The following is a 15,029-nucleotide window of genomic DNA, read 5'->3' as shown; positions in this document are numbered from 1 at the left end:
TATTTCTTTTATCTTAGTTTTTTTTATGAATGACAAAGGGAGAGGGTAAGAGTTAATGTAAAAAAAGAACAAACAAACTTGATCATGTAAATAAAATTCAAAACTAACTTAGATCATTTGTTTATTTTTTTGCATATTGTCTTTCAATATTTTTCTTTTTCTAACTTTAACCGAGGTTATCATTGCATCAAAATGGGGGAGATTGTTGGTGCAATTTGCACTAATGATCTAACTCAGATTTAGATAAATGACAAGTAGATTAAAGTTAAAGTGTTTGTGATCAAATTATTTACCAAGTGTGCATGAGCTGATGGGTCTGGAGGATCTGACACCATGCTAAAATCTAGCTAGGTCCATGGGACCCGATAGTTGGTACGAATTCTAGAGAGGTTCGCGAGACCCGATATCTGGTGGGAAGTCCGATTGTGTCCGGTTGGATCCGTGGGACCTGACAACTAGCGGGAAAACCTGGTGGGTTAAAGGCAAGTCAAGTGACTACAGTTGGTAAGTAAGAGGTAAGCAATTGGAGGAGAGATCCTGTGAGGAAGCGTTCCCGTTGAGGGAACATTAGGCATCAGTCCATCTTAGGTCCATTTGGGAAATCTAAGTTGAGACCTTGACTAGATTTTGATCTCGGAAAGATATGATCTAATTACTACTATTACATTTATTGTGTTGAGCTAACTCTGTTTTGCAGGGTAATCTTTTATGCCTTGACTAACTTTTTTGCTGTAAGAAAGAAAGAGACAAAAAGTGGTCCGAGCGATTGAACTCCGAGTACCCGGAGTTGCTCCGAGCGCTCGGGCAAGCTTTGTAGCGGGTGCCTGGCAGGCACCCGGGCGGTCCGAGCGCCCGGTGTTAGTCTAGGCACTCGAACCAGAAGAATCATCCAGAAGCTGAGTTGGAGCATGACGATTGGCCAAATCCACGTCAATGATCTAGGCGCTCGGAGGGGGTCCAGGCGTCCGGAGGTGGATAAACTTGATAGATCAAGTTTCGACGAGAGATCGCCATGTGAGCAACGATCCAAGCGCCCGGAGGGGTTCCAAGGGTCCGGAATGAGCCCATATAAAGGCCTTCGACCAGCAGCTTTAGATAATCATTTGCTACAAGTTTCATTCTGAAAAGGCTCCGACGACACCGAAAGACTGCTTCGAAGTTCGAAGAATGAAGACTTCTTCAATTTCATTTCTATTTGTCAGTAATATTTTTATTTTAGTTCTTGTATTCAATCTTTGTAATTCATTTTCAAACTGATAATAATTGTCCAACAAAAGCACTCAACAAGTGCGTGCCTTGGAGTAGGAGTTGTCGAAAGCTCCGAACCAAGTAAAAAATTACTTGTGTTAGCATTCATGTTTTCGTATTTCTTTTCCGCTGCATATCCTCGATTTCCGAAAAAGTGATGATCGCTATTCACACCCCTCTAGCGTCTTAATGATCCTACAACCGACAATAAAGAAAATTAGCATAACTTGATTGCAGGTTGTCGGAGGAGCATTACAGCATCGTAGGAGCCTTTTCAGACCAGAGTGCAGGAATGAAAGTTGGAGTAATTGATGTTTTTGTTGGTCAAACCCTTATTTTATAGCCCCATCCGGGCGCCTGGATCCCTCTCTAGGCGCCCCCACTGGGTTGATGTGGCTACACCTTGTCGAAACTTCATCCAAGAAGTTTATCCTTGTCCGGGGGCCCGGACACCCTCCGGGCACCAGGATCACTAACGTGGATCGACCACTTGACACATGACACTACAACATGAAGATTGATTTTTGCTGGTCTAGGCGCCTAGAGAAAACCTAGGCGCTCAGACCCTCCGAGTGCCTCACTATGCACCCATTTGTGGTGCTCCTCGTCAGTACTGACCCAGGTGCCCGGAGCAACTCCGAGCGCCCAAACATCCGAGCGCCTGGACAAGCTCCGGGCACTTAGAGCCCTATTTTCCCAGCTATCTCTTACTTTCAATCACCTGCACCATAGAGTTAGAAAGACAAGCAATAATCTATAAAGTAATGTAAATGTTGACAGTCATCGGACTATCTAATCCTAACTTTGAGTTTTGCTGAAACTCTAAGTCGGACCGACATGCACTGTTCCCTCAACCGGGAACGCGTGGCCACTGGATCTCTCCTCCAGTTGCTTACGTACACTTACCAATTACAAACTTCCTTGATGTCAGGTCTCTTGACCCACCAAGATTTTCTATCAGATCTCAACCAATCTGAACTTCAACAAGTTGTCAACCCAACTGAACTTCCTTTCTGCCTTTCTGCCAGATCTCAACCAATCTGGACTTCATGTCAGCTATCAACCTAGCTGGACTTCAGCCTAGTGTTTCGGTTCTCTAGACCCATCAAATCCTGCACACTTGGTAAAAGGTTAAACAAACAACACATCTAATTTTAATCTATTTGTCATACATCAAAACCTAATTATTAGTGCAACTTGCACCAACATTAAGTACTTACCATTTTACACTAGTGTTCTTCTCATAACTTTTTAGATATCATAATATATCATATATATTGATACATATCGATACATTTTATGTAATTAATTCTTTAAACCCCCAATTTGGGTATTTGTATTTTGTCTAAATACCCCCACATTAATTGGTTCACCCCCTCATTCATAGTCTCCATTGGAAGGTTCGTAACTTTTCAATGCCTTATAGAAAATTTTTCATTTCTATCTCATTGGGGCTTGTGGTATGCCGAGAGGACTTCACCCCACAATTTTAGGAACTTATCAACTTAACCTTTATCATCTCCTTAATATTTGGTTCTCATGTTCCACAACATTATTGGATTGAGGTAAGCGAGATATAGTCTAATTAATGAATATTGCTCTTCCTCAAGTAATATTCCTTAAGTAATATCTTGCACTCTCTCCCTCGATGATCTTACTTAATTAATTTTTCCAACCCTATTTCTAGTATTTTTTTAACACTTCAAGTGCCTCAATCTTGCTTAAAACAAGTCTCTATAACTCCTTCAATAACTAATGAAGAAGTGTTCTTTGCGAGGAAAGATCAAAGGTTATAACACCTTTGGTAAAGTTCCCCTTTCATGATATAAGACCACAATCTCATTTAGAATCACATGTCTTGATTTGACCTCTTGATCATGTTGAACCAAAAGTTACAACTTGATTTGACCTCTTGATCATGTTGAACCAAAAGTTACAACTGTCTAATCAAAGTTGGTCTAAAGAGCATGTATCCCTTGATCTTCTAATTTTACCGAGTTAAAATTGTGATTGCCTAATCTGAATAATGACCAAGATGTTGGTGCAATGATCCTTTAGTGTAAGTTGACCCTGTTGGGTTGCAAGGTTGCAAACAAAGTCCCACATTGAATATACATGGGAAAGATCATAGATTTATAATGAAAAGATATCTCCATTGGTATGAGCTCTTTTAGGTAGAACTCAAAAATAAAATCACGAGGGCTTAAGCTCAAAGTCGACAATATCATGCTATTGTAGAGATATATAAATTCCTTTTGGCCATAATAATTAGTATCAGAATGAGGTCATCCTTCATCGAACTAACCGCCGAAAAAAACACAAGCCAGAGCCATGATCTAAGGTCGAACCATGTGAGTAAAACCTTAAACGAAGTAGGAGAGGCCCTGAGCAGTTAAGTGACCTAATGCTTGAGATGAGGTCTTGAGCAGGTCAAGAGTGACCCAATACTTGAGGGGGACCCTGTGGTCCTTTGTTTGAGGAGGGGGGATTGTTAAAGTTGCAAGGTTGTAAACATAGTCCCATATTGAAAACACATGAGAAAGATCATGGGTTTATAAGATAAAGATATCTCCATTTTGGGTAAAGCTCAAGAGCAAAACCATGAGGATTTAGACCTAAAGTGGACAATATATTATTATGGAGATATCTAAAATTCTTTTGGTCCTAACAAACCCGTTTGACTAAGTTCAAGTTGGGTCAAGTTTGAGTTTCGATATTTGACAATATGTAAGAGAGAAGTCAAGTAATTTAAGGGAGGAATAGATACTTGTATAGGAAAGTCCTAACTAGACGTTAGACAATGGAAAGTCCTAATTGGAGGTTAGGTACGTAACTTAGAGTCCTAACGGGAGATTAGGCAATGGAAGTCCTAGCGAGGATAGACAGTGAAGACCTACTAGAGTACTAGACATTTGAAGTCCTAGCAGGGCTAGGTAACAGTGAAGACCTATTTGGGAACTAGGTAATGAAAGTTCTAGCGAGGCTACACTTGGTGATCAAAAGTCAAAGGTTGGCCGGACACTTGATATAAGTAAGTCCCAATAAGTCAAAGTTGATCATAGTTTGGGCAAAGGAACCCTAAACTCAGATTAAAGGAGTTAGGGTTGGGAATCAATTAGGGAAATCGATTGAGCGGTGTGTCTCATTAATAGAAGATGCTTAAATCGATTAGGCAGATTGCCTAATCATTGAGAATTGTTCTAATTGATTAGGTTGATTGCTTAATTAATTAATAGTTATTTTTGTGAAGCACAGAAAGGGCTGGATTGATTAGGCTAATCTATTCAGTATGGTCGAATCGATTAAGGTAATCGATTTGGACCTTTGTCACGACAACACAGAAGGTGCTGAGATTAATTCAGCAATCGATTAAGGTCAAATTTGTGACAGCATAGAAAGCCTTCAAATCTATTGGGGCAATCGATTAGAAGCTTTCTAATCGATTAGTATGACTCACCAATCAATTAGGTGTTTGAAAAAGAGTCATTTTGTAAGTTTTTGAACGATCTTTGACATGGTAATCGATTAAGGGGTAAGCATAATCAATTAGGAGGCGTCGAAGAAACCCTAGAAAAGGATTTTCTTGAACATTCTAACAAGTTGGTTGGTGAGAAGTGTTGTTGCACTTTCTAAGTATCAAGAGGCTAACCAAAGCAAGAAATAAGCAAGCAAAGCAAGGTTCATTGTTGTAAAGTCGTTTTCGATTTCATTTGTATTCTCTTGTTGTATTCTCGTGTTCGAGTTTGTACGAGCCTTCTCTACCTTTGGAAAAGAGATTTTCATAGTTCATCTGCGAGTGAGGAGTGTATCCTTGGATTAGTCACCTCAAGAAGATGGATACCAAGCAAAATCCAAACGTTAGCATTGTAATCCTAACACAAGATTGCACTTGTTCTTAAAAAGTGTCCAATCTAAAAATTATGCATCCCTTGGTCTTCCAATTTCATTGAGCCAAAGTTGCGATCATCTGATTAGAGTGTTGATCAGGATTGTATTTATACTCTTTCAGAAAAATTCGACTCAAGAAGTATACATCTCTTGATTTTCCAATTGCACCGAGCGAGAGCTAAGATTATTTGATTGGAGTGCTGACCAGATTACATTTAGTATTCAAAAGACACTTGACTCAATTTCTTAGTCAATTGCAATACATGTGATGCAATCCTTCTAACTCATCTATTTTGACCTCCCCTTAGGTCTCATTAAGTTAGACTCAAATCTAGCTTTTGGCCAAGTGGGTTTAATCTTTTATTTGAAGTTTTTCATTAGCCCTCTTTTTTGGATAGTTTAAACTCACTATCCTCAACTTCATGATTTTAGTCAAATGACTCCCACAAAGTTTTGACCATCATTGTTATACTATACTCATGGTATAGTTTTGTCGTCTAGCCTTTTAAGGCATGGTTCTCGCATAGGAAAATTATATTCTTCCTTATGGATAACTCTCTCATCTCTTAAGGTTCATTTTTAGATATGCAAGGGCATCTTTTGATAGAGTAACCTTACCAGGTACGTTTTCTTCAAGTAATACCGTCTCTTTTACTGTCATTGCTTGAAGATGATTACGAAGAATTTTTTCAATTTCTCTGCAGTAAGAGTGAACGGTTGCCATAACCGTAAATATTATCTTAAGATTGTTGGATGTTTATATGGATGGATGTAATTGGTGGTGTTAATCCAACAATTGAGTTCGGTTAATTAGCTCGATGATGAGTTGTCAACTTGAACCAATGGAGCTCGATATGATGACGTGGACCTTATCCCATTTATACTCTCGACACACCCTTTCAGTTATCAAGATACCCCTTATGGTAATGGATATACCCATTTAGGTATTGTCATTGTTGATTTAATCTCGTAAGTCATCAAGTTATTCCTTTAGATATTGATACACATTTATTTGGGTAAGCTTATCCCTACGGATAAAAGTATTAAGGTCAAGGTAAAGACTAGACTTTTTTTCCTTAAGATGATATTGCCTTGTCTAGGTACTTATGATTTATTGACAATTCTCCCAAGATACAACGACTTACGTTTTAAAATAGGAGCACTTCAAATTTTTGAAATCTTAATAGGAGAGAGAGGAGAGAAAAGAGAACTCAAGAAGAGAATTCACAGCTTCAGAATTAACTGATGTGAATCAAAGGAGTAGAGTTTCTTTTATACTAATGAAAGGCTACTCTCAAAGGATGAAGAGTTTGTTCCAAGAGGTGAAAAGATATGGGGATGCCTTTTCACTTAATTAATGAACAACATTAATTAATTAAATTAATGTTATAGCTATGATAATTTGATTAATTATTTACTTAATCTATTATAAATATTAATTAATTAATTCATTAATATTACAATTATTGATTAATTTTTTAATTAATCAATTAAATTTTATATTCATGCATACTTGAGTTAGAGTTGGTATAATCTCATACATGAACCTAGCTCGTGTGAACCAAAACTTTCACCCGATCATACTGGACCAATTATTCATTAAACATTAATTTCTTATTCACTCGAGGAATTAATTTATGATGATAAAATAACTATCTTATCCTTATTAATTTAGTTGTTAACAAAATTAAGGGGCATTGAGCTTCTAGGCCAGAAATAGCTTAGAAGTAAGAGTTCATTATCTAATAGATCTTTCTGTTCTAATATTATATTCGAGAGTTATCAATATTTATCAAATTTCTTCCTATCTAAAGGAACGCTATTGTATCAAATGACAAAGACAGTGTTGAGAAGGAGATGACTTTTCTCGGATGAAATGAAACATTTGATTCATGTAACAAGAGAAAGATTTCTCATTCCTTAGCCGTAAAGATATGTGGCCATGAAAAAAGGATTAAGTGGAACAGGATTGGCCAGATGGTAGAGTCGTGGAAATACTTTTTATTCCATATTTTGGACCTTAGCTCCATGGAACAATATGCTACTGTTGAAACATGGAAGAATTGAAATCTTAAATCAAAACACTATGTATGGATGATATGAACTTCCTAAAAAAGAATTCTTGAACGGTGAACAACAAGAGTCTATTACTCACTACATCAAATAATTTCTATTCATGAAACCATGGAAATCCATTGGAAAATAAAATATACATGTCTGATGAAATGTTTGTTGCTATCTGCTCCAATAATGAATCATTGGTTTAACTTAATAACTAAAGAAAATAGATAGACCTTTTTATTCTTCTCAGGTCAGGGGATCTTCTCAATCGGAGGATCCCCATATGGATAATACATATTCAGGTAGATCGAGCCTAATTCTAATTGTTTTATTCCGAAGCAAAGATATCCATGAAGACCGGCTCGTCCTATTCTGCGAGCACTTTCCGATTTACTCTGTTGACTAGTAGAAAAATTTTGCAGGACCGAGTCGATCACCTAGGGCAGCCCTAGGTTATTCATTTTTTTTATTTAATATAATCCAATATAGTCACTCTTGCCGCTGCCTCTTCCGCCTCAGTCGCTGTCTCCTCATGTTTTCGTCTTCCTCTCGTCTTCCTGCGGTATGTCTCCACATCGTTCTTCCCAATTTCTGAAAAATCTATTCTCATCTCGATTTCCCTAAATTAGACGGCTCGGTGGGAAGAGGAGAGGAAGAAGGATCCATCAGAATCCAATTCTCCTCCGATTTGGTGAGTTATACTCATCGCCGGAGGAGGACAAGGCGAAGGAGCGAGGCGGATTTTGGCAAACAGAGTGGCATTGTACAATGGGATGTTGCGATATAGGGTAATGCAGCGGATGAGATCCATTGATTGATTGGAAGCTTCGTCGGTTGGTAATTAATTAAATCTCTCTAATCTTGTAAGTAGTCGTCGATTTGGTGCTTAAATGAAAGCTTAACTCTAGGTTTACCAGTGAGGTCAAAGAAGCCACTGTTCATGAAACTCGCACACAGTAGGCTTCGATTTTTCAAATTGAACCAGCTGATGAACCGTGGTTCTGTCGCTATCTTTGGTGCAAAAGGCATAAAGCTCACCCCCAACACCCTCGTCAATCGGTCTCACGACCAACACGGAGAAATTAAATCAGAGAATTACAGCTAGCAAATGCATGGGAGAGTTTTTTTTTAATCCTCAGCATTTTGCCGAGGATCGACCCCCGGTTCTATTGTGCAAACCCCATTGTCGCTATCTTGATCTAACCAACACGGATTGAATTTTTTTTTAATTGACGTTGATTATCTTGATCAATCCTGGATTAATCAATCTTATCCCTTAAAAATTTCTCATCGATATCAAGTAAATTAGGAAGTACTCACAACATATGCTCCATCAACTCAACATTTTTATCACCCACCTATTAAACAAAATCTATCTGTTAATTCATCGAAATTGAGACTCAGACACTCGAAACACGTAGGTTAAATTTTGATTCTGGAGCTACGAAATTACGATGCAAAAACATTAATGATGGTATTTTGCTTCATTATTGACCTTGCACACATACTTTCTTGCATTATCTTCCATTAATTGTTATATTAAGAGTGATTTGCATTGTCTTCCATTGTTACAGTGGAAGATAATGCAAGAACAGAGTCGTAACTTTCATGAGGTCAGAAAGGCAACTGCCTCATGGCTCAATTCAATGAAGGGCCCATTTTTTTTAATTATACTAAAAAAATGAGAGGCATGGACCTTAAATGACCTTTAAACCTATTCTCACAGCTCTAAGGCACACATCGACGCATGCCTCTTCTTTTCACGCAATTTCTTCTCCAGTGTTGCTCTTCTTTGCATGTGATTTCTTCTCCGGTATTCTTTCTACTAAGGCACGGATCTACTAAATAAGAAGTAATCATAATCATCTTCTTTGACCATCTTCTTCGTCTTGCAACACGTGGCACTAATTGTAACCTAATTGTGCAATTATGACAGTTTACGTGGCTTAATCGTGTCGATTCTCGTAGTGGCTATCTCATGCGACGCGAGCTGGCGGTTGACCTTTGCTCGGGTGACCTAATTGCGTAGCACGGGGCTATCGCACGCTACCTCAGTCGCTTATGCAAACTATAACCTAATTGCATGGTTGTTACTACTTGTCGCGCTGCTACTACATGTAGCCACCGCATTGGTCTCCGTGTTACAGGATGCACTAAATGGATTATCAACGTGATCGATTGAGAAAGAAATAATCTAATAATTGGATTATCCAAATTTGATAAATATTTTTATCACTAAAACAATTAGACGAGTAGTATTTATATAATTATTTTAAATATTTAATATAATATATTTATTTTTAATTTATTTATGTATTTAGTATATATATTATTTATAAATTAAACTTTATTATTATTTATCATAGTAAAAGATATTTTTTAACATGTGTTTCAGGTCTCATCGAACATAAGACTCTGTGCAAGAATACTAAGAGTGACAGTAATGTTTGGATTTTATAAATCTAATGGTATTGTAATTGACGTGAGTTTTATAAACCTATTTTGGAGGTTGGATTTAAAATAATTTTAAACGGAAAAGAAGAGGTCATGAGAAGGTACACAACACCTCTCCGTATACCTGCGCAGCGCGCACGCGTGGGGCATGGGCCCCACACATAGTGTTATCAGTTACTTAATTTAAAAATAAATAAAAAAATTAATCAAAATGTCATTTTTGACCGTGACTATTTCAAATTATGTTACAAAATTATAAAAAAAAAACAAAAAAATTAATCAAAATGTCATTTTTTGACCATGACTATTTCAAATTATGTTTCAAAATTAGTAGGACCTAATATAAAATTATTTTTAAAATTTATGATTATGGGAGGGGTTTATAAAAATTATGTTTTTTTTATTTTTACGTGGCAATGATATAATAATTTATAATAAAAATAGATTTATAGGTTCAAGATTATGAATACCCTAATGATAATTACCTAATACTACACTAATCATATATATAAGGACAAACAAACAATCAACCTCCCTCTCTCTCTCTCTCTCTCTCTCTCTCTATATATATATATATATATATATAAATAAGGACAAACAAACAATCAACCTAAAACCACTATTTGAATGAGGAACCAATGACAAATGACTTTTGAATTTTCAAAGTCCTTGAATTCAACTGATTGCACTAAATGACAAAAATAATTTATTTCCACTGGATATTTTAGATACTTAGAACCCGTTGAAACAAACTAAATAAATTAAACAATTACCAAGACGAATTCATTTTACTTGGTAATTGACCTTGCACCACTTAATGATCACCTAATACAACAACCACCAACTACCAACCATCCAATATCAGCCTACCAATGAACATGCAAAAGGCGATATCACTCATTTCACCGGTTTCACAGTAAGATACAGGCACCATGAACACATTAGTGATGGGTACATGAGGATCATCAAATCTAGTGCACATCTCACTGAAGAAATTTATGGAACCATAAAATTCCGTGGAGGCACTGAAAAAATTCTTCAGTAATTGTATGTGCCTATAAATTAAATGCTAACCAGTGCCATAGAGATTTCTTTGAGGTTTCAGAAAAGTTGCAAAAATAGTTAGTCATGTCCTGAATCCATTGAAATTTCTCCATTATTCATTAACACTTGTAGGAACTCAATTGTTGTCAATGTAGTCTTCTCAAAGCGATGTGATAATTAAAATATGAAATGTTACCACATAAAGTTTTAGGATCGAAACTCGGTGTGACCAAGTATATTTTCTCTCATGTCTTATCATTTGCACTAATGGCTAGTAGTTACCTATGATTTATCTCTTCCGTATTGACCTAGAAATGGATTGACGGAGGTACGACCAGCGAATCATCTTTTGCCATACGATTGTTGCCAATGTAACAAAGCTAAAAAGGACGATAAACTACATGAAGTAGCAAAACTCTTGTTTTGTGATCTTCATCTGTTTCTGATAGGCTTTTGTTGCCATGAGAGAAAATTTCTCTAGTTACACAGTTTTCCATGAAGCTCCAGAGTTAACAAGCTTGATATAAGCATTCTTAAAATCGCCAAAGAACTTCTCCTGATCAACTGCATAAAGTTTTATCCACCTGCAATAAGTCAACAAATAATTTGTAATTTATACGAGAACATCCACTAGGGTACAGTCATTTACTGCTCTCCAAGATAGAGTGGAGGAAGACCTTAAGCATTCGTCATCATCTGCTATTGCTCGATCTGATGGAAGCCCAATCATGCTTGACATACCGGCTTTGGGGAGAAAAAGTGGAAACAAAGTATCCTCAGTGAAGATAAAAAGTAAATAAAGCAAGTCCTAGATTGTGGTAAGAGTGTCATTTGCAAATGCATGAACTGCCTTGGTAGGCTATTGAACTTTGATTTACTCAGGGAAAAAATAATAAAAAAGAGTAAAACAAACTTCAAGACAAAACCACTCACCTGAAGATGCCCATGGTTTTTCTAGAAGTATTTTGTAGTAGGCATTGTCGAAAATAACAGGACTGCCAAATCCCTTGCCTCCAATCGTATGTGCTCCAGATAATGCAACTAGTTCCTGTGTCCTGCAACATACTTGCAGATTTATTTCCTTATTTCAGCAAGATATAAACATTTTCATATTTATGATTAAGGGTGAGAATAATGAATTTTGAATCTAAGCATAACAATTCATAGGTTGCGTGTCGGTGTCGCAAATATTATTGTATTCCCATTTATAGATTTTGCAAATTGGTATCATGTAAGTTTCTTTGGGATGAACTAAAAATTAAACCTGTCATGTAAATGCAGAACTCACGAAAAGCCTTTCTTCAAAAAGCACTCCTTTAGACCAGAGGCATCTAGAGTTTCTTCAGGAAGCCTTCTTTCAGGATCTGGTGTCCTAAAAGGATTTATATCCATTCAGCTAAGAATTGAGCAGGATCAACTATTTCCATAACTAGAATAAGGAAATATAGAAGAATCAACTTGCATTCTTGAAGTTGTTTTTATGGCCAATCTGCCACATTGTTGACATGGTATTACCATCTGAAGTCTATCTTAGCATTTGGTATTTAGCGATGCAAAGTTCGATAAGTTACAAAATGAGATAAGACCATGCACCTTACATCTATCCGACCTAATTGAAGAGGAATAGTTGGTCCTCTACAGAAAGAAATCGCCTGAGCACCAGCTACAGCAATTAGATCCGCCCATGATACTAGACATCAAAAAACCTATGTTTATGAGAAAAAAAAAACCCATACAAAAGAATTGATGTTTTCCTGCTGCAGATCTATACCTGGATGAGTTTTTTCAATCTCCATCTTTGCTTTAGTCAATACCTACAAAGACGTGACAAATTGGAGCAAGGATCTGAAAATCAAAGGATAATGATGCATCTGTCTATACCTATGTGTATCAATGTTCATGGCTAAGCATTATAAACATGTCAGCGTTTGAATTGTTTAAAATAATTATATGCACAAGTATCCACAAATAACAATGGATGATATAGTTCTTGTTGCAAAAAGATTACTTTGACTGATTTGTTAAGACCAACGTTTTCTGGTCTCTCAAGTTCATATACTATAGAACCATTCATTCCACCTGTACAAGATAGCACAAATAGAAGTTGATTAATAGTAATTAAAAAGATTATCCAAAAAACCATAATTTAGAGAAGGTAAATCATTGTTTTTTTTCATTTAGATTCACAGTAGACATTCATCATCTAATAGATGGTCATAGAAATGATTACTGTTGTGTAGTAACCTGAATTGTCGCCTGAATCAAATGTCCCTGCATCATGGAAAGCCAGACGTAGCATTCCAGCAGCTTTTGCCTTGGTCATAACACTGCTCACCCCATTTTGAATAACCAATGCTTCTTCTCTGATGTCAATCCTAAAGTAACAAAAAAATCGTTAATTATAAAAACTACAAAGATATTCCTATTCAAGGTTTCGATGCACTGAATTAAAAAGCAAGGTAAACTAGAAGGGAGAACTTGATTTTGTAAATCAGAGAAACAAATTGATTTAATCCCTCCAAACTTTTTTTTTTCTCACTTAACTGCCAAAATTGATAATTTTGATTAGAAACCATATAACTGCACATGCCTTAAGTGTGTATTCCCAACATGTTTGTTTCTCTATTAACAAAATCATCAACAGATCACATAAAGTATTTTCTGCTTTGTATATTTTATTTAAGCTAGCACCTTGATCAAGTCATTATCTTGATAGGAAAACAAGGTAGTCCTTAGAGAGATGGGCTAAAATTTCCATGTAAACTGATAGATTACAAAATAGTTTAGCATCTTATAAAATGACACAATACACTGATTCCTTGCTGGAAATCATCTACATGAACTTCATCCCTCCTTAATTGATTTGAATAGTATCTTTTAATAAGGGATTCTTTTTTGTATTTCAGATATTTTCTTTGTCTATTCTACTCATGTACATATTCTTTTAGTAATATATGCTCACTTGCCTTGTGAAATAAAAAAGAATTAACTGATCCTTGAACTGGTGTTTCCAAAGGATCTATGCAAGATTAAAAGAACATATAAGGACGAATATCTAAGGAAGAACCAAGTGCTTCATATCACACTTACGCTTTAGCAATATGGTACTGAGGAAACATGAAAGGAAGAGACAATGTCAAGGTAAGCCTTCTTCTTCCATAGGATGACAGAAATTTTCCTGTACCTTCACCCAAAACGTTATGCGTCAGAATTTCTGTTAAGACTACTAAAAATCATAGAAAATTTAATAAAGTAAATAATCAATTTTCTTAGTATAAACTGTGATCCAGTGATTTATTAGTTATTTTTGGTTACAACTTTATGTGAGGGTAAGAAAAGTATGGAAGGATGGGTGTATCTCGTGATTGAGATTAGTACCATGAGAATACAGACAAGTTATATAACAAGATAAGCAAAATAAGATCTAGCATCAGAAATATTCAAAGTAAATCCAGCCCTCTTTCTTTTTGTATCACCAAACATTGGCACATCAACTTACAACATACATTAAGAAGATTGATATAGAAAGATCTTAATCGGCATGGTTAAATGCTTTCATCTTTACCATTTGTCAAAGCAATTTCCCTTGCAAGTTGCTAAGTGCAGGACACAGTTCCGGTCACAACCAAAGAGGACACAACGAAGTTCAAATAATATAGACATCCGTATCATCCACATAAAATTGGATGCAACAGTTTTAGAATATCACAAATGGATGAATTTTCGGATATCAGATCAAAATGCAAAATAAACTTAGTCTTTATTTCCATTGTTATGAAGCCAGAAAACACTGGATCCTCATCTCTGATGTTGGTCCTTTTGACCAATCCCTCAGTTTTTCCTCACGAAAAACAATTTACAAACACAAGCTCCGGGAACTGCAAACTCAACAGGATCCGGTAGGAAAATCGTGAATAGAAATAAATGCTTCTTCACGAAACTGATATTAAGGGCAAGAAATGAGGGATATAAAAGAGCTCACAAGGGGCAGCGTCCCCGCAATTGCCGTCGGCATCCGAAGGGTCCACCTGCGCCGCGTCCGATCCGACGCATCCTGCAGGAAACGGCTTCGGATGCAACCCGCTGCTAATTCTGCCGGTGCTCGTGGGCCGTCGCGGTCGCGGGGAAAACGGTCCGCCGGCGAGGTCGAGCGGCGGAAGATACAGCATCGCCGAAGCCATCGCCAGTGTCCGTTCACTACTGCCGTGCACGCTTTCACGTTGAGAGGAAGAGCAAGAGACGGCGCGTTTGTCTACCGCACAAGCCGATTTTTATCGCTTCGCTTAAAAAATATCCGCGGAGCATCACAATTTTGCCCCCGAGTGAATTTTATA

At 36.8% G+C, this 15,029-nt stretch overlaps 1 protein-coding gene across 1 annotated transcript; it reads right to left on the bottom strand.

Moving 5' to 3' along the window:
- Positions 1–11,055: 11,055 nt before the first annotated feature.
- Positions 11,056–15,019, bottom strand: LOC121988809 (putative L-ascorbate peroxidase 6). The gene is made up of 10 exons (XM_042542482.1): positions 14,678–15,019; positions 13,786–13,879; positions 12,940–13,070; positions 12,704–12,774; positions 12,467–12,509; positions 12,289–12,385; positions 11,984–12,067; positions 11,629–11,750; positions 11,373–11,439; positions 11,056–11,279 (listed from the first exon to the last, which is right to left on the bottom strand). The coding sequence occupies exons 1-10, from the start codon at positions 14,874–14,876 to the stop codon at positions 11,177–11,179; spliced, it is 1,011 nt and encodes a 336-aa protein (XP_042398416.1). The 5' UTR covers positions 14,877–15,019; the 3' UTR covers positions 11,056–11,176.
- Between the last annotated feature and the right edge of the window lie 10 nt (positions 15,020–15,029).

The sequence above is a fragment of the Zingiber officinale genome, chromosome 6B, assembly GCF_018446385.1.
Source record: "Zingiber officinale cultivar Zhangliang chromosome 6B, Zo_v1.1, whole genome shotgun sequence".
Lineage (NCBI taxonomy): Eukaryota > Viridiplantae > Streptophyta > Magnoliopsida > Zingiberales > Zingiberaceae > Zingiber > Zingiber officinale.
This window is presented reverse-complemented; position numbering and strand designations above follow the sequence as displayed.